The sequence below is a fragment of the Penaeus japonicus genome, unplaced genomic scaffold (genome assembly GCF_977035675.1).
Source record: "Penaeus japonicus unplaced genomic scaffold, GWHDUDI00000001_assembly GWHDUDI00000031, whole genome shotgun sequence".
NCBI lineage: Eukaryota > Metazoa > Arthropoda > Malacostraca > Decapoda > Penaeidae > Penaeus > Penaeus japonicus.
In genome coordinates, this window is record NW_028234433.1 from 16376075 (window position 1) to 16401074 (window position 25000).

At 37.8% G+C, this 25000-nt stretch overlaps 3 protein-coding genes across 3 annotated transcripts in view; 2 read left to right on the forward strand and 1 right to left on the reverse strand.

Annotated features, from left to right (window-relative positions):
* Window positions 1–729: 729 nt before the first annotated feature.
* Window positions 730–9609, forward strand: Taldo (transaldolase). The gene is made up of 7 exons (XM_043025191.2): window positions 730–951; window positions 4681–4804; window positions 6811–7050; window positions 7356–7481; window positions 7788–7924; window positions 8122–8232; window positions 8619–9609. The coding sequence occupies exons 1-7, from the start codon at window positions 855–857 to the stop codon at window positions 8777–8779; spliced, it is 996 nt and encodes a 331-aa protein (XP_042881125.1). The 5' UTR covers window positions 730–854; the 3' UTR covers window positions 8780–9609.
* A 1077-nt stretch (window positions 9610–10686) lies between these two features.
* On the reverse strand, window positions 10687–18551 carry ND-39 (NADH:ubiquinone oxidoreductase subunit 39). The gene is made up of 8 exons (XM_043025190.2): window positions 18417–18551; window positions 14151–14362; window positions 13117–13308; window positions 12382–12483; window positions 12144–12277; window positions 11861–12022; window positions 11489–11672; window positions 10687–11161 (listed from the first exon to the last, which is right to left on the reverse strand). The coding sequence occupies exons 1-8, from the start codon at window positions 18445–18447 to the stop codon at window positions 10982–10984; spliced, it is 1197 nt and encodes a 398-aa protein (XP_042881124.2). The 5' UTR covers window positions 18448–18551; the 3' UTR covers window positions 10687–10981.
* A 422-nt stretch (window positions 18552–18973) lies between these two features.
* Window positions 18974–25000, forward strand: part of LOC122258910 (uncharacterized) — a 7667-nt gene continuing 1640 nt past the window's right edge. The window contains exons 1-7 of the mRNA XM_043025187.2: window positions 18974–19132; window positions 22349–22445; window positions 22571–22776; window positions 23127–23255; window positions 23729–23893; window positions 24112–24337; window positions 24733–25000. The exon at window positions 24733–25000 is cut by the window's right edge and continues 1640 nt beyond it. Of these exons, the coding sequence (XP_042881121.1) occupies window positions 19082–19132; window positions 22349–22445; window positions 22571–22776; window positions 23127–23255; window positions 23729–23893; window positions 24112–24337; window positions 24733–25000 (1142 nt within the window). The 5' untranslated portion in view covers window positions 18974–19081. The remainder of the gene's footprint in view (window positions 19133–22348; window positions 22446–22570; window positions 22777–23126; window positions 23256–23728; window positions 23894–24111; window positions 24338–24732) is intronic.

The window sequence follows — 25000 nt, forward strand, 5'->3', positions numbered from 1 at the left end:
TATGTATTTCATATGAAGCTATGAATCGTGCCTTCTGCATGCTATGTGGGAAATGAGACAGAAATTATTACAGTTGATTAAAAAAAAAGGTTATCTGTACAGCTAACAGGTATAATGTCATCAGAAACTGCAAACAACTGCAATTTGCATTCAGTGCTTTTTGGCGAGCACATTGTTTCTGGTTCATCTTTTGCCGGTCAGATCCTGTGGAGACTTCTTGCCTGCTTTTTTCCTGGCAACTCCAAGGCAGACCTTGCCTTGGAGAGTAATAGACAGTTGCTTTCCAGCTCCGTCTCAGCCAGCCGAAGGCAACAAATGTTTTCGGGAGTTGCTTGCCAAAAAAAACACGATTTTATTTGCAGTTGCGACAGAGAGAGGCCTTGCAACAATCATTCTCATATTACAACATCTTCACATACGATATACATTTCTGTTATTTCTATTTAGAAAATGCCGCCAATTACTTGCTGCACATTCTGCAGCACAGTAACGAAGTAGGAAGTAAGTTTCATAATAAACAGGCACTTTTCTTTACGCTTCGTTCTGGACACAATGATGACTTGGCTATCAGTGTACATAGTTTGCCTCATATTGCTATCGGGCGTGCAACGTGACATCACACATTAACCGGTGATAAGCTGCCAAATCTACCTGAACCCGAAGAGCGTTAAAACTGACTAGATAAGCCAACCGCTTACCGATATTCAAAGATAAAGGCGTTATCAGCCGCATCCCGGACGGTGCTGCCACGAAGCGTCCAACGACAGAACGACTCAGTCTGTGGTTAGTGGGCGGCGCGTGAGTCCTGACGTCACGGTGAAATCAATATAAAAGCTCTCTCACGTTCCTTCGCAATGTCAGAGTCACCTACGAAGAAGAGCAAGATGGCTACGTCTTTGGATCAGCTGAAGGAAATGACGGTGGTCGTAGCGGACACCGGCGATTTCGAAGGTAAAGAGCAAGAGTGGATGCTGGGTCTGATGCCACCTGTTGGGGCACCGGCGTCCTGGCGTGGCTTATCACCTGCCCCTTTTTTGACACCCGCTCCCAACTCTTTCGTGTTTCACGCGTTATGCAATGAAAGATGGATTCTTCCTCTGAGTTGTGTTCCTATATTTGGAAGTTGATTCGTGCAAGGACACTGGGTGCTGTTGTCAACGTTTCTACAGTGCGTAATAATGGGGTTCAAAAGGTTGAAGGTTCGTGATGCAAGCGGCGAGAGGTTGGGCTCCGGGTAGGTGAGGGGGAGGGGGGGGGAGCTGGGCATCGGTGGGTATGCGACGTTGAAGAGGATTATGAGGGTGCTAGTGTGAGATCAGCACAATTTTCAGGATTTAGGCTCTTACACTCGCGTTGTTACTGTTGTATAATATGGTTTTCAGCCTCGTAATGTGAAGGACACGTTTGATATTTAGTGTCATTTGCATAATGTCGATATATTTAGATCTGAATTAACGATGACGGCCGGGAGTGGCGGAGAACAAGAAGAAAAATTGATTTATTTATAAGTTGCTCTTTATATCTGATTAATGAGAGAAAGTAAATACGTAAATTCACAACAGCAAGAAATCCATAGCACCGCGTTTCTTGACTTCAAATAAAGTCTCGATTGAATTGGATAAAGACAATAGAACAACAGACCATTCCAGTTTTTCCAAATATCGGTTACATGGAAGGGCTTGTTCTAGTCATCTGCAACTTAGCTGCTTCGTAGATGATTGGGGATTGGGTATATATATTTTTTTTTGGAATAAGTTGGGTGTAGTTATTGATTTTCAAGTTGATCAGGGAGATATATTGGTGTTGGAAAGAGGGGTTTAGAGCAAGTGATGTCAGCGTTGGAAAAAAAACTTGGGGTGTTGAAAGGAGAAATGATAATAGAGTGAGGTGTTGTCACTGTTGGAAGGAGTGATTGAAGGAACCAGAAGTGATGGGGGGGGGCAGTGTTGGAAAGAGTGATCGGCTGAGTTGGTATCACTGTTGGAAGGAGTGATTGGTGGATGTGGTGTCAATGTTGGGATGGATGGTTGGTATCGGTGTTGGAAGGAATGATTGTAAGAGCAGGCATTGTCAGTGTTGGAAGGGGTGATTGGTGGAGGTATTCAGTGTTGGAAGGGGTGATTGTAAGAGCAGGCGTTGTCAGTGTTGGAAGGAGTGGTTGTAAGAGCAGGTGTTGTCAGTGTTGGCAGGAGTGGTTGTAAGAGCAGGCGTTGTCAGTGTTGGAAGGAGTGGTTGTAAGAGCAGGTGTTGTCAGTGTTGGAAGGAGTGGTTGTAAGAGCAGGTGTTGTCAGTGTTGGAAGGAGTGGTTGTAAGAGCAGGCGTTGTCAGTGTTGGAAGGAGTGGTTGTAAGATCAGATGTTGTCAGTGTTGGAAGGAGTGGTTGTAAGATCAGATGTCAGTGTTGGAAGGAGTGGTTGTAAGAGCAGGTGTTGTCAGTGTTGGCAGGAGTGGTTGTAAGAGCAGGCGTTGTCAGTGTTGGAAGGAGTGGTTGTAAGAGCAGGTGTTGTCAGTGTTGGAAGGAGTGGTTGTAAGAGCAGGTGTTGTCAGTGTTGGAAGGAGTGGTTGTAAGAGCAGGCGTTGTCAGTGTTGGAAGGAGTGGTTGTAAGATCAGATGTTGTCAGTGTTGGAAGGAGTGGTTGTAAGATCAGATGTCAGTGTTGGAAGGAGTGGTTGTAAGAGCAGGTGTTGTCAGTGTTGGCAGGAGTGGTAAGAGCAGGTGTTGTTAGTCCTGGAAGGAATGATTGGAAAAGCAGGTGGTGTCAGTGTTGGCAGGAGTGGTTGTAAGAGCAGGTGTTGTTAGTGCTGGAAGGAATGATTGGAAAAGCAGGTGGTGTCTGTGTTGGCAGGAGTGGTTGTAAGAGCAGGTGTTGTCAGTGCTGGAAGGAATGATTGGGAGAGCAGGCAGTGTCAGTGCTGGAAGGAATGATTGGAAGAGCAGGTGGTGTCAGTGCTGGAAGGAATGATTGGAAGAGCAGGTGATGTCAGTGCTGGAAGGAATGATTGGAAGAGCAGGCGGTGTCAGTGCTGGAAGGAATGATTGGAAGAGCAGGCGGTGTCAGTGTTGGCAGGAGTGGTTGTAAGAGCAGGTGTTGTCAGTGCTGGAAGGAGTGATTGGAAGAGCAGGCGGTGTCAGTGTTGGCAGGAGTGGTTGTAAGAGCAGGTGTTGTCAGTGCTGGAAGGAGTGATTGGAAGAGCAGGCGGTGTCAGTGTTGGCAGGAGTGGTTGTAAGAGCAGGTGTTGTCAGTGCTGGAAGGAATGATTGGAAGAGCAGGCAGTGTCAGTGCTGGAAGGAATGATTGGAAGAGCAGGCTGTGTCAGTGCTGGAAGGAATGATTGGAAGAGCAGGTGATGTCAGTGCTAGAAGGAATGATTGGAAGAGCAGGCAGTGTCAGTGCTGGAAGGAATGATTGGAAGAGCAGGCTGTGTCAGTGCTGGAAGGAATGATTGGAAGAGCAGGCTGTGTCAGTGCTGGAAGGAATGATTGGAAGAGCAGGTGATGTCAGTGCTAGAAGGAATGATTGGAAGAGCAGGCTGTGTCAGTGCTGGAAGGAATGATTGGAAGAGCAGGCGGTGTCAGTGCTGGAAGGAATGATTGGAAGAGCAGGCGGTGTCAGTGCTGGAAGGAATGATTGGAAGAGCAGGCGGTGTCAGTGCTGGAAGGAATGATTGGAAGAGCAGGCTGTGTCAGTGCTGGAAGGAATGATTGAAAGAGCAGGCGGTGTCAGTGCTGGAAGGAATGATTGGAAGAGCAGGCGGTGTCAGTGCTGGAAGGAATGATTGGAAGAGCAGGCGGTGTCAGTGCTGGAAGGAATGATTGGAAGAGCAGGTGGTGTCAGTGCTGGAAGAGCAGGCGGTGTCAGTGCTGGAAGGAATGATTGGAAGAGCAGGCGGTGTCAGTGCTGGAAGGAATGATTGGAAGAGCAGGCGGTGTCAGTGCTGGAAGGAATGATTGGAAGAGCAGGTGTTGTCAGTGCTGGAAGGAATGATTGGAAGAGCAGGCAGTGTCAGTGCTGGAAGGAATGATTGGAAGAGCAGGTGGTGTCAGTGCTGGAAGGAATGATTGGAAGAGCAGGTGTTGTCAGTGCTGGAAGGAATGATTGGAAGAGCAGGCGGTGTCAGTGCTGGAAGGAATGATTGGAAGAGCAGGCGGTGTCAGTGCTGGAAGGAATGATTGGAAGAGCAGGCGGTGTCAGTGCTGGAAGGAATGATTGGAAGAGCAGGCGGTGTCAGTGCTGGAAGGAATGATTGGAAGAGCAGGTGGTGTTAATGCTGGAAGGAATGATTGGAAGAGCAGAGGGTAATGTCAGCATTGCAACAGGGGATTGGAGGTGTCAGTGTTAGGTGGAAAGATAAGAGGACTTTAAGTATGGCCTAGAATTAGGGTAGGAAAGGAATGTCGTGATTAGTCGAGTCCTGCTTTGTCGTGAGGAATGGTAGCACAAAATTACCCTTTGGAATGTCCCCTCATGGAATGTGATCAATAACTTGTAAGTGGATGTCACGAGCATGACTAATGAAACAAATACTTGTACCTTTGCAAAATGTTTGATGTAAGTTCTTAGACATATTACATATCAAGTTGACTAGTAGTTGTATATTTTTACTGATCATTGGTATTTAACATTATTATAAACTCTATCAAGTACTTATGTCTATATATATATATTTTTTTTTTTCCAGCAATGAAAAAATACAAGCCAACTGATGCCACCACCAACCCCTCTCTGATCCTCCAGGCTGCCAACATGGAGCAATATGCCCCCCTCATTGAACAAGCTGTTGAATATGGCAAGAAGACTGGAAGGTAAGAGAAGATTATTATTATTTTTGCATTATATTGAGATATGATAATTTTTTTATGGATTATATTTATATTGCTTATTGCACTGTACAATGTTTTATCTGCAGTTGAGACAATGATTGTGAATGATTGATTACTGTAGTTTATTGAATGTAGGCCTCCTTCAAAAGAAAAATTTAGATGTGTTTCCAGTGTGGAAACAGAGCAGAGAGAGTTGTGTAATGACCCTGGGTGTGTTCATGGCCTGTGAGTTCTGCCAGGCACTCCAGAGATGTGGAAACTCAGGCTGCCTACTGGAGCTTGTGAGAAAGTTTGGCCCAAGGCTACAGCAGTCCATATGCTGGACTGTCGTGTTGCCTTGCTATTGATATGTGCATTACTCTTCTAGATTCTTTTTTTTAGTTTTAGTATTGATTTAATGAAAAAAAACAAATCATCAAGTTATTATTTGACATGTTCTTTTGACATTATTATTGTATAACTGGTAATAACATAGAATTATTCATTTAAGTTGATGTTGCAAATATTTTTATTAATAATCTCTACATTTAACTTGAAGATTAAATGTGTGCTGTTGCCCTTTACATTGAAAAGCTTTGCTTTCTCTGTGGCAGAAGAGCTGTGTCTGTGTAATCTTGCCAGGAGCTTTGAAAGGCTCAGTTATGCAAATGAGTACATGATTCTTGTGGGAATTCAAAGCCATGGATTAGAAATAATACAGAATTGTTTTTTCTTCATTTTTTTCTATGTTAGGTGTTTCAAAACCTTATAGTTTACTATCTGAACCTTAGACTTTTTTCTTTTTATTTCATTTTCCAGAAGTGGAAAGGGAAAAACAAGACAACAATTAGGTGTATGATTGTGGGTTAACCTGAGTGATGGAAAGAGTGTTGCCAACTTACAGAGATAAGACTTTAGTCATGTAAAGCGACACTAATATCATGTTTCAAACTTCAACTCTCTATTTATTCTTCACGAATACTAATATAAAGTAGTGTTTAAAGTTATAATAATTAATTGTATTATAACAATATTATAAATGATATTGCAAAACTAAGCCAGCAACTACAGAAAATTCATACTATATTCTACAAAGCTGTAAATATGTAGTGGTGAGTGAAAAAAAAAATTGCTTCAGGCAAAATTCTTGGCAAAGCCTCCCCATCATGACTTACCAAGATAGGGAAAGGAGAAGGGAGGCAGGTAGGGTGGAAAGGGTTGTGTAAGAGTGATGTTATAGAAAAGAGATTTGATGAACGATGATTTCGTTGTTTTAATATAGAGGGATCCTTTTGAATAGATTTGGGCTACTTGTTTTTTCATTATTATAAAGATATACCAGATTTGATAGCCTAATTTTTTTTTAATGTATAATTTATTTATATTTTAATACAAATAGGATGAAATGGTACTCCCATTTTGAGTAACATACAGTAACTGTCATGGTATATTTTGAGAATAATCAAAGCTTTTTTACTTCCTGTATGTTTGTGATGATAATCTAGAGCCTAGACTGTAAATCTGAAAGTCACTTTCTAGTGTAATCAAGAGTGTTACCTTGGCAAGTGTTGGTGCGTGAGGCGTGACAGTGGTAGCCAGCCGAGTGTGACAGTGACTCATACAGCTGGCTTATCATCCATCACATCATGAGAGAGAAAGATACAGCATCATGATAAAACTGGTTTTAATTGTATGACAGTGTACAAATTTTATTGTGTAAAATCCCAAGAGTAAGGATTCTCCCTTCCTCTCTCACTCGCAAAACCAGAACCATTTGTCCTTGAACACTTATTTTTTTTCCTAGTAAGGTTCTGATGGGGAGTTCCTCAGGAAGTCCTTTTCTTTTATTTGTCTTTTTTTTTCTTTAAGGGATATCCCTGTCATTCTGTATGCGGAGTTGTAATTTCCTATTGCTTTAGATATATATATATTTTTTTTATGTATGTTTATTTTTTATGATTCTGACTAGACATTCTTCAGAGTATTATTCTTAACATTTATATTTACAGCAATGCAGAAGAAAAGTTGACAGCAGCAATGGACAAGCTGTTTGTCTTGTTTGGATGTGAAATTCTCAAGATTGTCCCAGGACGTGTTAGCATTGAAGTTGATGCTCGCCTAAGCTTTGACAAAGTGGCCAGTGTCACCAAGGCCAAGAAATTCATCTCCATGTTTGCTGAGGAAGGCATTGATAAGGAACGTATTCTTATTAAGCTGGCATCCACCTGGGAAGGCATTAGTGCAGCAAAGTAAGTTTTTGTAAACTAAGTTATTACAAACTTTTTTTTTGTATCTGTTTGGCTGTATATTTTCATAAATTTGTATCCTGCATATAAAGTAACATACAATATATATCTTTTTCATAATGCCAGTTAAAATTGATGTTTGCATCAGTGTTTGCTTTGCCTTTATATAAGGCTGAAAATTATTTTAAAAGCAAGATTTAAAAAAAAAAATTATGTTCACTACTAGCTGTGTCAGAGAGAGAAATCATGTAGACAACCTAATCTTTATCCAAACTTTAATCAACATAATTGAAACCTGATAATTCCAGAGAGCTTGAGGAGGAGCACGGAATCCACTGCAACCTCACACTCTTGTTCAGCTTCGCCCAGGCTGTAGCATGTGCAGAGGCAGGAGTGACTCTCATTTCGCCTTTCGTTGGACGTATCCTTGACTGGTGAGTCGGTTTATTTCTATTCCTTTTTTTTTCACAGTATGATTACTAGGGTTAATTATACTTTGGTGGAAGATTTTTTTAATTGGCAGTTATGTCTCAGGATATTTTTGAAACAAGTCTTCAAAATACTGAATATATAGTAAATTGAATTATAAACAAGATGTAAACACAGTTTTCCCAGATCTAAAAAAAAATAATAATAATAATTCAGAATAAGAAACATAGATGGTGAATGCATTGCGTATATATTATATATAATGTGCAACCTTTAATGCCATTCAATAATAAATAAGTTGGCATCAACAGGTATGTGGCAAACACAGGCCAAAAAACGTATGAAGCCCATGAAGATCCTGGTGTTAAGAGTGTCACCAAAATCTACAACTACTATAAGAAGTTTGGATACAAGACTGTTGTTATGGGAGCTTCCTTCAGAAATGATGGTAAAATGCTAGCTTTTTTTCCTTTTTCTTTTTCAATTTTCTTTGTTTTGCATCACCTTCTATTTTTTGTGCATACGATCTGAAGTTGTGTGTTACAGATTTCGGTATGTTTCAGCATGTTTGCTTTTATGTCAGAGTTTGAGTAGTCCTCATTTCTTACTGCTTACAGAGATTGTCAAATGCTTTTCTTTTTTAAGGTGAAATCCGGGAGCTTGCAGGATGTGATCTTCTGACTATTAGCCCAAAACTCTTGGAACAACTTCAGAACTCAAAGGAACCCGTGACCCAGCGTCTGTCTGAAGCCAGTGGTAAGTTCTTTTTTCTTTATGTTGGGTACACATGAGATTGCAGTTCAAAGATTTAGTCTGTCAGGCTTTATGTATATCTATTTATAAACATTTTTTTTTTTTTTTTTTTTTTTTACATGCTAAGCCATATAGTGCTTTTGAGGAGGGGGGGAGGGAGATGATGTGGTTTCTCATTGAAAAACTGGTGAAGAATATGAATGCTGGAGTAGCCAAGTACTTTCCTTCTGAAGAGAAGACCAAGAGTTTACTTTTTTTCAGTGGTGTAGTTCACTCATAAGTATATTTCATCATGTTAAAAATATTTTAAACTATTAGCATGTTTTTTTTAATGATTTTATAATAAGGATTTGGAATTTAAATAAATAAATATGGTGTAATTTTAACAGCAAAGAAACATGATTTGGAGAAGGTTGAAATGAAGGAACCCAAATTCCGCTGGGAAATGAACGAAGACCAGATGGCTACAGACAAGCTCTCGGAAGGAATCCGCAAGTTTGCAGTAGATGCCATCAAGTTGGAGAAGATGCTTGTAGAGAAGTTGAAGTAATTGCCACATTCCATAATGTTCCTAATAGGTTATGGTGTACTGCCATTCCAACATTGTTCAAACAGGAATTTTTATTTTCTTACTAGTGAATCCTGGAACATTTAATTTCCATATTTATTATGAACACATTTCATAAGTACACTGAAGATAGGTGCCTGCTTGTCAATGTAAGGTTAATGTATGGATGCTTGTTTGGAAGAAATGATAAGAAAACATATTGGTAAATGTTTAAAAAAATGTAATGGTTGTAAATCCTGATGGCTTGCAACATCTGGTGTCAGGGCAATTAAAGTGGTTCTACTGGTAAACCTCATGTACTGGGACTGTTTTCCTGGGTGCATGGTATTGGGATACTTGTAATAGTAGTAGTAGTAGCAACAGCTCGTAGTTTGGAGTTGGCTTTGTTAAAGTTGCTTTCAATTTTTTATTTTTTTTAGAATAGTTTTGTTTTCCTAATGTTTGCTTCAGTTATTTGGAATTGTAACTGTTTTACTAATATTTACAAATGAAAAATGTTACTATTACAGCCAAAGAAAGAAAAGAAATTTTATTATGTTTGTGAATTAGTACTCTCTACATCTTATCAACAGTAAAACTGTAATTAAGTTAAAATATCATATATTTTATATAGTATATTTGCTAACAAAATGTATTTAGTCAAGCAGTTATACAAGGGTAGTAATTGTATATTGGAATAGGAAAACTTTCATACAGTTAATGATAGTACTGCAGTGAAACTGCCATCTATATCACATTTTCCAATATGCTTAGGGTTGCCTGCAATTGTATTTCATACACAGGATTCTTAATAAAGCAATGTTATTCACAAATCATTTTCCTGCACCCTTTTGCACACTGCACAATGGCAGGTGTTTTTTTAATGTTTGGACACAACTGTTCTTATCTAAATCTTATTAAAATTGATTTTTTAAAATCTTGTTGGTACAGGAAAGCAAATATCCAAATTATACTTGACATTTTTATCAGTGTGATTCTGATATTTTTCCCCATGTTGGAGGACAATTGGCCCATTTATATATCTAATGCCTAGAAAGAGTTGACACAAAAGTTCTTTAAGTGAAACAATATTTTTTAGTTGATTTTCGAGTCCTGACCTCAAAGTCAACTACTTGAAAGTACACTTTTATTCATGCCATTATTTTTTTTATTTTCTTTTTTTCTTTGTTTTTTTAATCTTATCACACAGACCTTCATAAGTGGTGCTGTGTTGCTCTTGCTTCTATGCTTTTACTTTGAAATGCCTCTTTGGATAATGCTTATTTTGTATGTTTGGCCACGACTGAATACCAAGATTCCAATTTATACATTTATTTTTTTATTACAGTGTCTTCCTTATTATAACAAACCAGCTTGCATTTTCAAATTCAAGTATTCACCTCTTAAACAAATGTAGATTATATTCAATCTTAAGGTGCATTAACTGGTGAAAGCCAATGTTGGTACTCCCAACTGTTTTTATATTAGTCAGTTTTATCCGAGTGAATATTTAAAGTGTGCATTTTAAAGTAGCTAAACACCATTCTCACTACTCACCAGATGCATGTTCTGTCTTTTCCTCCCTTATTTATTTCCAAAGCTTGCTTAGGTTTGACCACATATGTATCAATTTTGTAGTATATTTTGTCTAGTATAATCAGGCATTTACTTTCTTTTTTAAGAAAATAGGATACAGCATTTCATGTTAATGGAAGAGTCCAGTTCTTTAGTTCTTCAGTAGTAAAGTTCCTTCTTTTAAAGTTTACATCAGTTAATTAAAAGTATCTGCTGCATCAAACCAAAGTTTTTAATATTAGAGTGCTACTACTTACTAGTACTTGTCTTTCAGGAGTACAGCAGCCAGATCTATCTTCTGTTGCTACAAGGCATAAAAAAAAATCTTTGGTCTGTTTTCACCTTTTAACATAGATATTTATTGTGGGTTGTTTTACAGTATAGTCATATACAGCAATATTTACAGTATTTAAGAATAAATAAAATTCCCCAACTTCAAATTGGTAAGAATAAGAAAAAAAAACTGTCAATGGCATAGTTTGATAAAGAAAAAAAAAATCTGCCTGCCATGACACACTTGTGAGAAAAAATATAATAATAATGATGTACTACAACTGTCATTTTCAATTTCATCCTACATTCCTGCAACTGTCAATTCCAAAAAGATTAAAAAAAAGTGAAGGGAACAATTTAATTTGCTGAAATGTATTTAGGTGGAGCAGGTGGTTCAAATTCTCCCACTTCCTCATCATAGTAGTTGGCAGCTCTGAATGGCCTGAGCTCCCAGCTAATGCGGTCCTCCATCTTGGTCAGGGGAACATCAAGGTCCTCGAGAGTTGGAAGTCCGGTGGTAGTATCAGATACTGCCTCCTGAAAAGGGCCAATACTTATTTTTAAAAGGTATCCTCGATAATGATAGTAACATATATGTCTACTGATGAAAGAGCAACGTGATTTCTTAACACACAAGCAGCATAAATCTTTGTTTTGGGCATTTCATTTTACCTTCCCTTATAGAAAAATGTACACACTAAAAATTATATCCTTCAGCAACTGTCTTCATATACTGTTACTGCTACATTTACATTTTCATAAAATGAATACACCCAACCAATCTTAAACTGTTGATAATGGGGTGCATTTAATAAGTGTAACAGTAATTTAAAAAAAAAAGGGAAAAAGCAATGTTGGACTTACCCTCTCTACCTTATCCCTGGTAAGTGTGTTGACAGGCCATGATGGGCAGAATTCTGTGATCCTTGCCTTCACCTTGAAGAATGGGTCCCATTTCATGTCATAACTCATGTAACCATAATTCTCGTCTTTGCGCATAACGCGATGGAACCAGTCAACCAGCTCAATCAACTCGTAACGGCGTGGGCTGAAATAATTGCAATCATTACAGGTTTTTATTAATATATATAATAAAAAAAAAATAAAAAATATACATATATAAAAATAAATGCTGATATGCTGTGATTATTATTTTAATCAGAAATAATGAAGCTACTATCTAAAATTACAACCAAATCAAAATAATTACACTGCAGTATTCTGCAAAGTACTTACCCAACAGCCTCGTATGTCTTTCCAACAGCTTCATGATCCTTTACAGCATTAACAATGCCTTGGGCCACATCACTAACATAAACTGGCTGCTTCCAGATATCCTTGCCAGCCTTGGGCAGGGGCAGGAGACGTCCCTGGTGGCGCCACAAACCTGCATAGTATCTGAAAAGACAGCACTTATATGGAATATGTTGCATTTGAGACAGCTGAATTGATTTCATATCAGCTAGATTTTTACCAGATATATGACATAATATTCATTCAAAACAATTCAGATATTTACCTGAGGAAACGATCTTCCTGGCCATATACATCACTGGGGCGGAAAACAATTGCCTCGGGGAAAACAGCCCTCACAGCCTGCTCTCCAAGGCCCTTTGTCTTCAGGAACTGAGAGCCTCCCTTGACAATGTAACCCTGTGATGTAAGATGAACAGCATTTGAAAAACACAAAAAAACAAATTTAATTCAATACAAAATCATAATTGCAGAAAAAAAAATGTTTAAACTGACTACATTACCTCATGTTCAATATTGGAGTTCAAAGCAGAAACATGAATAAATTTCTCAACTCCCATCTCCTTGCTGATGCGTGCCAGTCTCTCAGCTCCTTCAATATGAACCTGGAACAAAAGCAAAGACATATTGGGTCTATTGATTGAGATGACAGTAAAGGACAGTACTAACGCAGGTACTCCTGTTTTAGTAACTAGTTCTGTATACAATTTATATCCCAAGATTTTAATTTCCTAAAATCATAATTTAAGCTAATTAAGAAGAGAAACAAGCAATGATTTTATGTCTTAGAATGTATGCACTTCTTACAGTTTCTATCAAGATGTTTTCTTTACCCTTTTAACTATGAGAGAGTATTCTATATTCAATATTTCAATATCTATCACCCTGATTTCATAACTTTCAGTTTATGCACCAACACATGATACTAAAGAGAAAGCATCTTTGTAAAAGTTTTGATTACCTCAGACATCTTTATTTTCTCAAATATATATTTTACTGTAACGTGCAACAATATGCTTCGGTAAAATTCTTGATATTCATGCAAAATTATACAAACCTAAAATAATTCCCTACTGCAAGGGAAGACTATTCTTGAGTGGAGGTAATAAAGTGATGCTCTGAAAACTGTACTTGCATCACAAGGTACCCATGCCATAAGACCTACTTTATTTAAATTTTTACTGTTTTCCCCAACATCTTGCTAATTACTTACAATAACGGAGGGTGGGATAGCTAACCTTTTCGAAGGAGAAATTCATGGTTTCCCAGTCACGACCTATTAGGTTGATGACGACGTTGGAATGCTTGACTGCCTTGCGGATGACCTCTTCGTCAGTCAGGTGGTAAGGGATGAAGAGCACCTGGCCCAAGTCACCAGCCAACTTCAAGGGCCTAACGTCATAATGGTCTCCACGGTATGGGATTATCATCTGAAACATTAAAAAGATGTCATAATGGTCTCAAAAAGTATGGAATTATCAAGTAGCAAAATATTACAAAGACATCACAGTATGATATTATCATCTGTAACAAAGTATTATGAAGACATATATAGCGAGTCGTATCCTAGATGGAAAAAGACTAATGTAATATAATTATGTTATCCATGATTTTCACGAAAAGCTCATCAACTGCCCAACTATATTCTACTGACCATATGCCCTGAATGTTAGTGGGTGGATTACAACATTTATTAATACTTAATAAATTCCTGAACAGGAAAGAGATGTTAGTATCAACAGTTAATGAACAACAAAACATAAACCTTGTATAACATAATCATATAAACTTGCCAACTACACCTTAAAAAGTACCTAAAAATATATATATATACAAAACATCAGTGGAAAACTCGGTACATCTGAAGTGAATACTCTGGTTATCTTTCAGGAGGATAAGGAATATATTTATATAACAAGAGAAAGTGTTAGAGTAACCCTCATACATTAAAATAGCTAACAACATTGAATGGCAAGAATATCCTTATTAAAAAGGGATCTGATATGGTATATACAAATATCAATTCTATATATAAAGGCATAGATGAGACTGAATAACTTAACAGATATAATTAAAATGTGAGCGTCATGCTGGTGGCAAGGCCAGCGAGCTGTGAATACACTATGGCAAGATGGCCATGCGCAGCTGAATCAGCCTTGTTGTTAATGGGTTAATTACACCTCTAGGGTTGTGAAGTTATTTAGTCTCATCTACACTTTTAAAGAAATTTGTAAACTTGAACTCTGTTCAACAATTCTGTTAATTAACTCACCTGCGTCCCAGTCTTTCCCAAGCGATTGCAAACATATCGCCCCATGAAGCCTGAGGCACCAAAAATGGTTGCAACATTGCCGGAAAAGGATGAACGCCCGCCTCGCCCCCTCTTCAGGGCTGACACCTCAGGCCTTGTCAAGAAGTGCACATCTGAGGAATGGCGGTGCTGCACTGCCACAACAGCACCGAGACGGGCATTTAGCCCGTTACCTGTAATCAGTTTGTGCATTACAAAATGTCCAAATGCTTGTAAAATGTGTTTTAGAAGAAAATCACACACACACACTATCTTTGCCAGAAAAAAGTTACCATAAAATGGTGTAACTATGAATATTTGGGTATTTCATACACTTCTGGATAAAATGTAAAAAGCTAAATTACTGGTAATATAGCTGTATTTTATGGAAAAGGAGATCATTTTTAGATGCAGGTACTGCATGATCTCAAATATTTTAGATATATCTTGCTCAAATGGGTAATGAAAGCTATGCTCTGAAAAAGCAGTCCTTACTTGGGGTCTAAAGTGCCTGAGGGATAATTGAGTGCCAGTGATTGTCAACCCTAGTAGTCCTGACTTTATTATCTCTTAAATACAAGTTTAGAGCTTAACCCATTCATGCCGGGGCTATTTTGGCTCTAAATGGCTGGGGTATTTGAACGCATAAGCCTAATGCTTCAGAATTCTCGGGCGCACTAGCTGTGAGTGAGCGCTGTATGCCCACTCGCCCAACGCACTGGCCTTGACTAAGTATCTCGTCTCTGCCATCTGACCCAAAAAACACTGAATGTGATAGCAAGTCAACTGGCACGAATGGGTTAATACTGTAAATGAGTCGCGTATACATATGAAATTAATATTGTCAATATAAATGGGTTGCTTCTGTGATATTTACCAGTGTGTGCATTGATTTCTTTAGATATTTTTCATTTCATTAACATAACACTACTTAAATAAATATCAGAGCATCAACTTGTAAGTTGTGCAATCTTTATTAACAAATATGGTAATGATAGGCTGTCTATGTTTACTATCCAGAGATATAAGAGAGGAGTCTAGAGCTTTTGCCCCAAATAAAACACTTAGTTCTAATTCACTTGATTTTTTGGAATCTCTTTTTCACTTACAGAATTTGCTGTAATTTTTCCTCCCGTTTCTTGCTCATGTTCCATGTTTCACTACCACATAAAGGGACTGAACACACACAAGATTTCAATATTTGATTTCTTACAACGGGAGTGATCTGGTTTGCCAAAACATTCACTAGGGCTTTCAAAAATTTCTTTGCTATACCTATCCCTTGTTTTATTTCTGTTATATCTGCTATTGTTTGTCAAAATACTACCTAGATAACTAAACAGTTCTACCTGCCTGATGTTCTACCTCACTCCATTTGACACATAGTTTGTCACTTTCTATAACAATTTTGTCTACAATATCTGTAAGTTCTTTTCTGAGTCTGTTATGAGTGTTATATCATCTGCATATCTTTGTTGATATCTTCCCCAAGTACCCTGATACCTTCCATGCTTTTTACCTCTTTCATAATCACTTAACTGCAAAAACAAAACATGTCTGAGGATTGTACACATCCTTGCCTGACCCCTTGTTTGATCTCAACATATTTACTTAATTGATCATCTATATTATTTGGTGCTTGTTGTCTCCAGTAGAGATTCTTTTTTAAATGTAAGTCTTTGCCATCAAGATCTATACTGTTCAGTATTTGCATCCAACTCTTATGTCATACTTTATTCAAAGCCTTTACATAGTCAATGAGACAAATATTTATTTATCTATTTATATATTTATTTATTATCTATTTATTTATTATATATATACTTTTTTTTTTTTTTTTTCATTTGCCCATCCTTTAAACTATTAATCTCATCAGAAATACTGCATTTCTAGTCCCCCTGTTTTCCATAAGACCATCTTCTGATATCTGTGTCCTTATTTTGCTTCTTACTGTTAACTCATTGCAGAGGGGTGTCAAGATATACATGACACGGGAGCTTTAACCTGAAGACAGGCATCATGGCATACATGATATTCAGGAATTTTGGATAACTGTTATTTTATTGTGCTATTAGTAATGAGTGAGTGATAATGACAATTGGAATCATAATTACTATAATGCCATAATATCAAGCAAAATGGGTTTCACATAACATCCAAAACCTAGATGGCACCACTTTCTTCTAGCACCAGCAGGAAAGAGAGCCTTGAATGGCACCCGTCCATGGTCTCTAGCAAGCTCTATCTTTATAGAGTGATGGTACACAGCAAGTTGTCAACATCTTGCTCTATAATACCACCAATGAAGGATGTGAAGGTAGAACGAGAAGAGGAAAGTGACTCAAACAATGCCCAGTGTCTACAAGGTACCCCTGTGCCAGAAGGGATGCCTTTTACTGTTGCACTCACAGTCATAAGCACAGGTTTCCTTCCTCTTCCCTACCTTTTCTCGTATTATCTTCATTGTAAATGGTTATACTTTTTGTATTCATTCATGATAGTACACAAATACAAAAACATAAGTTGCTTTTTGTCCTCGCATAAACAGCAATACTTCTATTACACTGAGTACAAAGAAAATAATGAGTTTATATGGCCCCTTTACTACAATTTTAGACAACTGCAGCATTGATAGACACATATGTCTCTAAATACAATACAATAAAATAAAAAAAATTACAAATACAAAAATGGCTTTAGTTTTACAATGAGTGACTGAACGAGTGTGGGGAAAGTCAAGGTATGTTGCATGAAGCAGCCTCACTCTGAGATAAATCCCATCCTGGAGACTGGGTAAGCAAATCTATCCCCCATCTGCAATGGGTTAACAAAACAACTTTAATTCTTATAATATGACTAATTAAACTAATTATGCTCTGCAAATCTCATCTCGTGGCCCAAGACTTTTTCAGTAGTGCAATAAATACTGATTTTGATAGCTTATAGGGGTTGAACATGTATCAAGGGTATATTTGTAGCATATATCAGTGAATTTTACGACATTCTTCATAGTTCACCACAAAATTCCCCTGAGCTATTTCATGACCCCTTTTATTTAGGCCCTGAGGGTGGGGATTAGGGGAGGATAAGGGGGAATTACTGGTAAATTTGACTATATATGAAACTAATATTGTGGCAATTAGTATGGAAACACTATTCTGAAAATTTACTCACTGGTCATAATATTCTAATGGGTCATATTCTGCAACTGAAATATTGCATTTTAGCATGGTATAATCAAAAAGCTTAGAATATCAATTTAAAAGTTCAAAAGAACAACTTGAAATTAACATCATTGGTAAATTTTCCGAATAGTGCCGCATTACTAAATACCACAAAAGTGGTATTGATGGATTCCTCTCACTCTGTACTATCCACAAATTGCTTTAAAAAAGGGGGACCTAGATTGTGGGGTCCAAGGGTGGAATCGTGCATTATATCCACTATATATGAATAGCAGAGGTTGAAAGCAATCTATCCATACCACTTTTGTGGTATTTAGTACTGCAGTGCTATTTGGAAAATTTACCACACCATTTATCCAAGGTGACGCTTCCAAAGTTGGCACACATATCAAGAGGTGCAAACATATTTTTGGCAAAACATCAGACGTCCATTTCCAGCAATAGTATTGGCCCTTGCTACCAGAAGGGTGTGAATGATATCAAGAACACTAATGGGTAATCTTTAATGACATACTAAAAACAAAAGTGGTATGATGAAAATAGCAATTTTGATTTCTGGTGAGCACTACCCCTTGTAACCTCCTTAAAGGGAGATTAAATCGAGGTTCCATAAAAGCCAGAACAACATTTACCACTAGCCACTGTTTTGACAGAGATATGGATAATGGTAAGGTTCAGCAAATACTTTTATAATAATGCCTATGAACTTGTAACTTGGACATTGACGGACTGTAGTCCGTCTAAACGTCTTATTTTCAATAAAATGATAGAGTTCCCTAAGATTTGGAGCGTTTTTCAATGTAGAATTAAACTCAAGACGTAACACTGCTCAAATACCGCTCCATTAAAGAAAAACCAAGGATAAATTGATGAAATTATTGAAAGCCGGGAAGTCCATGAGAAATCAGCTGATCAACACCATGTAAACAAAGGCAGATTTTCGCCCAAGAACCAAAGATATATAACAAGAAAACCTATTTCCGTGATCCCCAAAGAACGGCATTGCTCGGGCTACATGTATCATAGGTCATATGTCTAAAAAAGAAAATTAATCAAGCCTTACGAAGCGAAAGGACGTTCTTCTGAAGAGCCATTCTGGTGGCCGTTCCTCTCACCGTCCTGCCCTCTGGTGGACGAGGAGAGAGCTGCGTTATTTTCACTACAATATCATTTCATCAGTGGGATACATTCAGCTAATTTGATTCGATATTTTTAATAAGGAAAAATATCTAGATTTTGTAGATTATTTTAGAATGTTAAAAGGCGTATTATTAGGTGAAAGTTATGATTCAGAGTTTAGAGAGTACTTTTGAAAATCTTTTTCAGGAAAGGATCTTAGGTTCTAGTACTTTGGCTAGTATTATGAAAGCCGTCACCTTATTTTAATACTCGACCTGATGTTGATTATGTTATGAATTTATCATAGCAATTTCCATAATCATATAAACGCAATACATCCACAAACTCTTCGTCTTCAGGTATATATTAAAGCGAAACGTAACATTTGCAAGCAAAGCCCTATAACACAACTAAAAACAATCATAACCGTAACAAACACAGCAAATTTGACCTGTATCAAAAATAACCCCACAACAACTCGGAAAAAAGAATACCCTTTCCTTCCCCTTGAACAGCCACCTCGGGGCTTCTCTCTCCCGAATACTGTCGGGGTCTTGCGCGCCTCGTCCCTGGAACAGTCCTAAATGCGCACAGTCGGGAGAGAACAACATGAAGACACCAAAAACACCCGATAAATTAAGCTCCTCGCATTTCTCCAAGGTAATTAGGTCTAGGAGGGATAGCGGGATGAATGGGGATTGCAATTGTGTTGAGAGGGAGTGATTAGGAATGTTGAAGATGGGAGATTATTTATAGTTTTCTGTCGCTGAGCTTTTTGTTGTTAATCCTCATGGCGCTGAGTCAAGGGACTTCGCTGTGAACTTTTAAGTAAATGGAATATGTGTCTTTTGCGATTGTGATTCATTATTATTCGGGGGTTTAGGCCAACTTGGTCTATATTCCGTTTGGTTAGTGTTATTTCCTTGGCCTTTTAGAGGAATGTACTAATGCGGGTGTTTATTTCCATTTATGGTTATGATAACACGGGGTGTAATATTTACGGTTGGGATGTTCAAATTTGGGTTATGGGGGTCGTATGAATTTCTTGTAGCAATACGAGTATATGTAGATTTTCTTTACTACTTTAGAAAAGTTGTTAATAAGATAGAGCAATATTAGTTCTGAGAAGATTAGCAATATTGATACTGAGAGAGAGCATGTGATAGTTATTTTGGGTTGCCAAGTTGGTTATTATTTAGTTGCTTGGTGACACTTGATTTATCAAAGAAACATGTGCTTTTCTGGTGGTGGTTGATGTTCTTAATTAAAATATATACATTATTTTTTGTGAAGAATACCCATTATTGTGGTTTGCCCTTTTCCCTCCACCCAAACAATCTTGGGAATCGTGTAGAACAGAGGATTGAATGGCGGGAAGTAGTGAATACAGTGGGGATATTGCATATTGAAAGCTTTGAAAGGCAATATTTAAGAAAAAGAAATGCACATGATTATAAATATGTTGAATTTACACATCTTGATTAACTCATCCGTGATGGGCATTTTTCGCAGTGGATTTTTTGCTCAAAATTCAAGCTAGTTATTCCTTCAGTTTTGTAAATAGAGTATCATATCAAATGCTAATTAGTATGACTTTGCTTATATGTCATATAGATTTATATATTATAACATTAGTCTAGAAAATAGAACTCGCAACATCTTCAGATTCCTAGTCCAGGCAGATTGATGTGTATTTGACATGGGATTACTATTCATATGCTAATTTATTCGAAATATTTCATGGTATTTATCTTTAAGATACATATTAAAGGGAATCTGAAGATTTGTACTCATGTCTGAGTTTCTACGTAACCTCAACAGATTTGATCAATGTCAGATTTGTAGAAATGAAACTTGTCAAGTCCATGCCACCATTCGAATGAGTGAAATTTCATGAGGTACTTGGTGGTCTAACCTGTTTTGCTTATTTTCCTACATATTCATCATAATACTGGTATTTGAAGTATATAGAAAACTTTTTTTTATTTAATCTGTTTAGTCCTTGTAAAGTTCTAGTGCTAATATAATGTGTAATGGTGTTAGGCATTTGGCAGAAAACCAATTCTTTCCCCTGGATCCCCAGTGGTTATGTTCAAACAACTCTATCTTACATATCCCTTTTTTTCCTGCTCATTATTCTTTCTTTTATGCTATAAATGTGTTCAAGTAGTAAAGAAACTGACCATAACCCGTTAACGACAGGGCTATTTTGGCTTCAAATGGTCGAAACGCTGGGATATTTCAAACACACAAGCCTAATACCTCGGGATTTTCACCTGCACTGGCTGCAGCCAAGGGTTACATGCCCGATCACCCAGTGTGCCGGCCAGGAGGATAACCATGATGAAATGTCTCGTCCCTGGCAGCTGAACACTGCCACCACTTGACACAATATATTGTCACCCATCGTTATCAGGTTAACTACTGTTTTACAGGAACCAAAAATAGATTTACTAAGCAAATTCCATTACAATTTATTTATGATTATATTGCAAATATAAAGTTTGGAAATGAGTTAAAATAAAAATATTTAACCCCTAATTGACATCCCGTGGTCGGCAGATCGAGCCCCGACCAGGCTTTTGAGTTTCCACTGTCGTGTGCCGATTCTCTCATGAATCGGCACACGTTGACACAGGGGGCTCGCCTCAGTGCACATAAGCCTGGCGAAGCATCTGCTCCACAAATCTAGGTTATCTTTCTCTCTCTCCCTCCCTCCTTCCCTCTCTCCTTCTCCCCCTCTCCCCCTCCCTCCCTGCCTCCTCTTCCTCCTCCTCTCTCTCTTCCTCCCTCCCTCTCCCTCTCCCTCTCTCTCCTCTTCTCCCTCTCTCTCCTCCTCCTCTCCCTCCTCTGTCTCTCCCCTCTCCTCCTCCTTTCTTCCATTTCCTTTCCCTTTTCTTTCCCTTTTTCTCCTCTTCCATCTCTGTAAGGCACTGATACTGATATTATGTGACCCAAGACATTGATCATGTATGACTACTTAATTCAATGCAATATCGATGGCAGTGTGTCTTGACCTGACGCATCCTGCTTCCTTTTGTGTTCGTTTCTGCCTCGGAACACAAGCTTTTCTAGGCAGCTGTGTTTGCTAACGGAAGATCCGAGGCAAAGAAAGTGACTGAAGATTTTTACTTAAGGACATGTAAGGATCATACAGACATACGGATCAGGACAGAAAGGGCAGACAGACAGACTAGAGCGAACAGCTCTGACCTCTGGCCTTCAGCCAGGGTCTGGTGTAATTAACAGTCCATAATAAAGACCATGGCACTTGAATGTCTGTCTCTTATCCACCGACCTACAACCAGGGCATCAAGTGGTTATAACAACTGCTCTCAGTGGTGGGTTACAACTGATGGCACTGGTGGCTTACAACGAGTGCCAGCAGGTGGCTTACAATCTCCTCTTCTTACTACTCCTCTCCTCCTTTTCCTCTTTCTTCTCCTCCTCTTCCTCTTACTCAGTCCTGTCTCCTCTTCTCAATCCTCTCTCCTCTTCCTCATTCCTATCTTCTCTCCCGCTCACCTCTTCCTCATTTCTCAACCCTCTATCCTTTTCCTCACTCCTTTTCTAACTTTCCCTTCTCTCCAGATAGAATGGAAGATATCTGTAGAGATAGAGAGAGAAAGAAAAGAAAGAAAGAAAAAAAACTTTCAGTATGTAGATCATCCGTTTTTTCTTTTGTGTCAAGGGCTTATCATAGCTACCAGTCAAAACATCCTCTCAACTGGCTGGCACCATTTCTTGTTCTCATGAGACTATATATGGTGTGTTGTGACGTTGTAGATGTTATGATGAGTAAATTAGTTTGAATCTTTTCAAAGGCAAGTGATTATATGAGAGCGTATATTTGTATTTTCTTTATTTGCTTTTCAGTTTTTACCGGAGTATGTCGAGTATGCAGAGCGCATACGTAAAACACTCTACTATGGGAAGCTACCAACTACAGATCGACCATCCTTGCCATTCACCAGTGAGGAAGCAGAATTTTTTTATGAAATGTATATGTTGTTGTGGAAGTATTTAGATTGTATTTAGGAAGATGGACAATGAGGTGAATTGACTTGGAATTTAATCAAATAAAATTTCTCACGAAAGGTATATCGGTGGAGAAGTTCAGTGAGCTCTGCCGCCAAGATGGATTGGAAAGACTAGACCTTCGTTATGCCTCTTCTGTCTGCTATGATGCCTGCATTACGCCTTGCTCCCTCATTCTGGCACTGGTTTATCTGGAACGTCTACGCTGCAACAATCCTGAATATCTAGCCACCGCCTCTCCCTCACAGATATTCCTGGTTGCAGTGGTAAGTAATTTTGGTACTCAAGTGAAGCCATGATATTCCCTTTTATTATTTCCCTTTATTTTCCCCCATTCTTCATTCTTCTTCACTTGTAAAAGATGTTACTTATTATTTTTAGATGTACTCAGATGAAGATTTGGGCAACTTGTATTCCACAGGATGCGAAGAAAGTCTAATATATGTAGAATCTGTAGGTTTCATATATATGGCTCTTCTTTTTTTTTGTAAAGTAAATTTGAGAGAAGTAATTCTTTAGGTTTCTGGTTCATGGTAATTTTATTTTCTTAATTATATTATATAATAAAAATGAAAACATATTTAAGACTGAGTATGAACTGTTACTTTGTTTAAAGATGGTGGCAAGCAAATACCTGTATGATGATGGCGAAGAAGATGAAGTTTTCAATGATGAATGGGCCACGTCTGCTGCTCTGCCTTTGTCAGACCTCAACAAAGCTGAGAAGGAATTCCTTGTTGCTATAGTAAGTTATTTGGTAATTCTGGAAAGTCAACACTGTGGAAGCTACTGTGTGATACCAGAGTTGGGACATGATAGGATAGAAAGGCAACCAAAATGGTGTCACAAAATCCAGCATGAAAATGAGTAAATTGTTACTTTCAACATATGAAGCATTAATAAAGCATAAGATATTTCTGAACTGTGTTATACAAAAGTATCTTCAACAATGTTTTATTGTTGACATACAGAGTAGATTTCTTTTTTTTGGGGGGAGGGGGGAACAGGGCCCTGCTATCAAAAGAAGTAGATAGGATCAGATGTTTGGTTTTATTATTAACTCATGAATTATATTTTTTAACTTGGGTTATACATTGAAATAATGAAGATAATAATCTTGATAATAAAAAATTATAATGAATACATTTATTTTAATTATTGTTTTTTTTTATAAGACAGATTTTTAATGCAATTATTGTATCTCTCTTCCTTTCTTAGGATTGGAATCTGTTTGTGGATGCTGATGCATTTCTGAAAGCTTTTGAGCAAGTGGAAGGGGAGGTAGCATGGCGTGAAGGCGAGAGACGGGGCTACTTCACTTACACGGACCTGATGTCACTTGGACGGACACTGCCTGGATCATGTACTGCTGTTTTGAACTTGGTAAGTTTTTTTTTTTTTTTTAAGCCCATCAATTAGTATATTAAAGCTTTTACTCTGCAACTCTTCTTCCTCTTCTTTTTAAATAAAGGTATAGTTTATCTGGTAGTGAACTTTGCAGGCAATTTTCTTCCTTCCTTCCTTCCTTCCTTCCTATTATATGGAGTTTAGAATTAACCAGTGTAACCAGTTTAGGTACTAATTCTTAATCACTTTTTCAGATGAGCCATGTATTTGCTGTTTGTATGGTTGGATACACTGCTGCAATTCTAAGTGCTGTTGCGGGTACTCTGCTAGCGCAGGAGTGCAGTCAGCAAATCAGCACAGCCTTGCACCAATGGACCTCTGATTTGGTTACAACCAGCGAGACTAGTTCTGCTTGTCCAAATACGACAGATTTGCTTACCAACCAAGAATCACTGACACAATCAGTAAATATGCTTCCAGGTAAGATTCATCTACAAGGTGTTATATTTATATTTATATGTGTATTTATATATATGTATTTACATGTGTACTTACATATGTGTATTTATATATATATATGTATGTTTATGTATATATGTATGTGTGTATATATATATATTTATATTTATATTTATATTTATATATATATATTAATATATATAAATATAAATATATATAATGTATTTATATATATATATATATATATATATATATATATATATATATATATATATATATATATATTATTGTATGACTTTTTAATATTGATTCACCTAGGTTCAAGCACCCTTATCCAGTCTGTAACTGAAATGTGAAATGTGACAAAGTGCACATTTGTCTACTTGTATAGTATTTCATATGCAACTCCATTTCAGGTGAGATCGAAAATGCAGAAGAAGTAGGCAATGGAAAAGTTAACCTCACTGGCTTGCCGTCCCATGCCCTTACAACTCTAACTACCTCCATCCTGCTGGCTATATCCTCACCAGGACGAACACGCCACCAGATCCACCAACAGTACCTGACTAAACCAGATGACTGTCATGAATTTGACTTGTCCAGAGGGGAAGCTGTTTGGAAAAAACAGAAGAGTAAAACTTTTGACACCTTTGATGAGCCAGATGATTTAGACTTTGACCCAGC

Coding starts and splice junctions, on each gene's coding strand:
- Taldo (XM_043025191.2), top strand. CDS start 855: ATGTCAGAGTCACCTACGAAGAAGAGCAAGATGGCTACGTCTTTGGAT. Junction 7,051..7,355: donor GAAGGCATTAGTGCAGCAAA/GTAAGTTTTTGT, acceptor TGATAATTCCAG/AGAGCTTGAGGAGGAGCACG. Junction 7,925..8,121: donor AGCTTCCTTCAGAAATGATG/GTAAAATGCTAG, acceptor TTCTTTTTTAAG/GTGAAATCCGGGAGCTTGCA.
- ND-39 (XM_043025190.2), bottom strand. CDS start 18,447: ATGGCTCTTCAGAAGAACGTCCTTTCGCTTC. Junction 12,278..12,381: donor ACTCCAATATTGAACATGAG/GTAATGTAGTCA, acceptor CTTACATCACAG/GGTTACATTGTCAAGGGAGG. Junction 12,023..12,143: donor CAGGAAGATCGTTTCCTCAG/GTAAATATCTGA, acceptor CTGTCTTTTCAG/ATACTATGCAGGTTTGTGGC.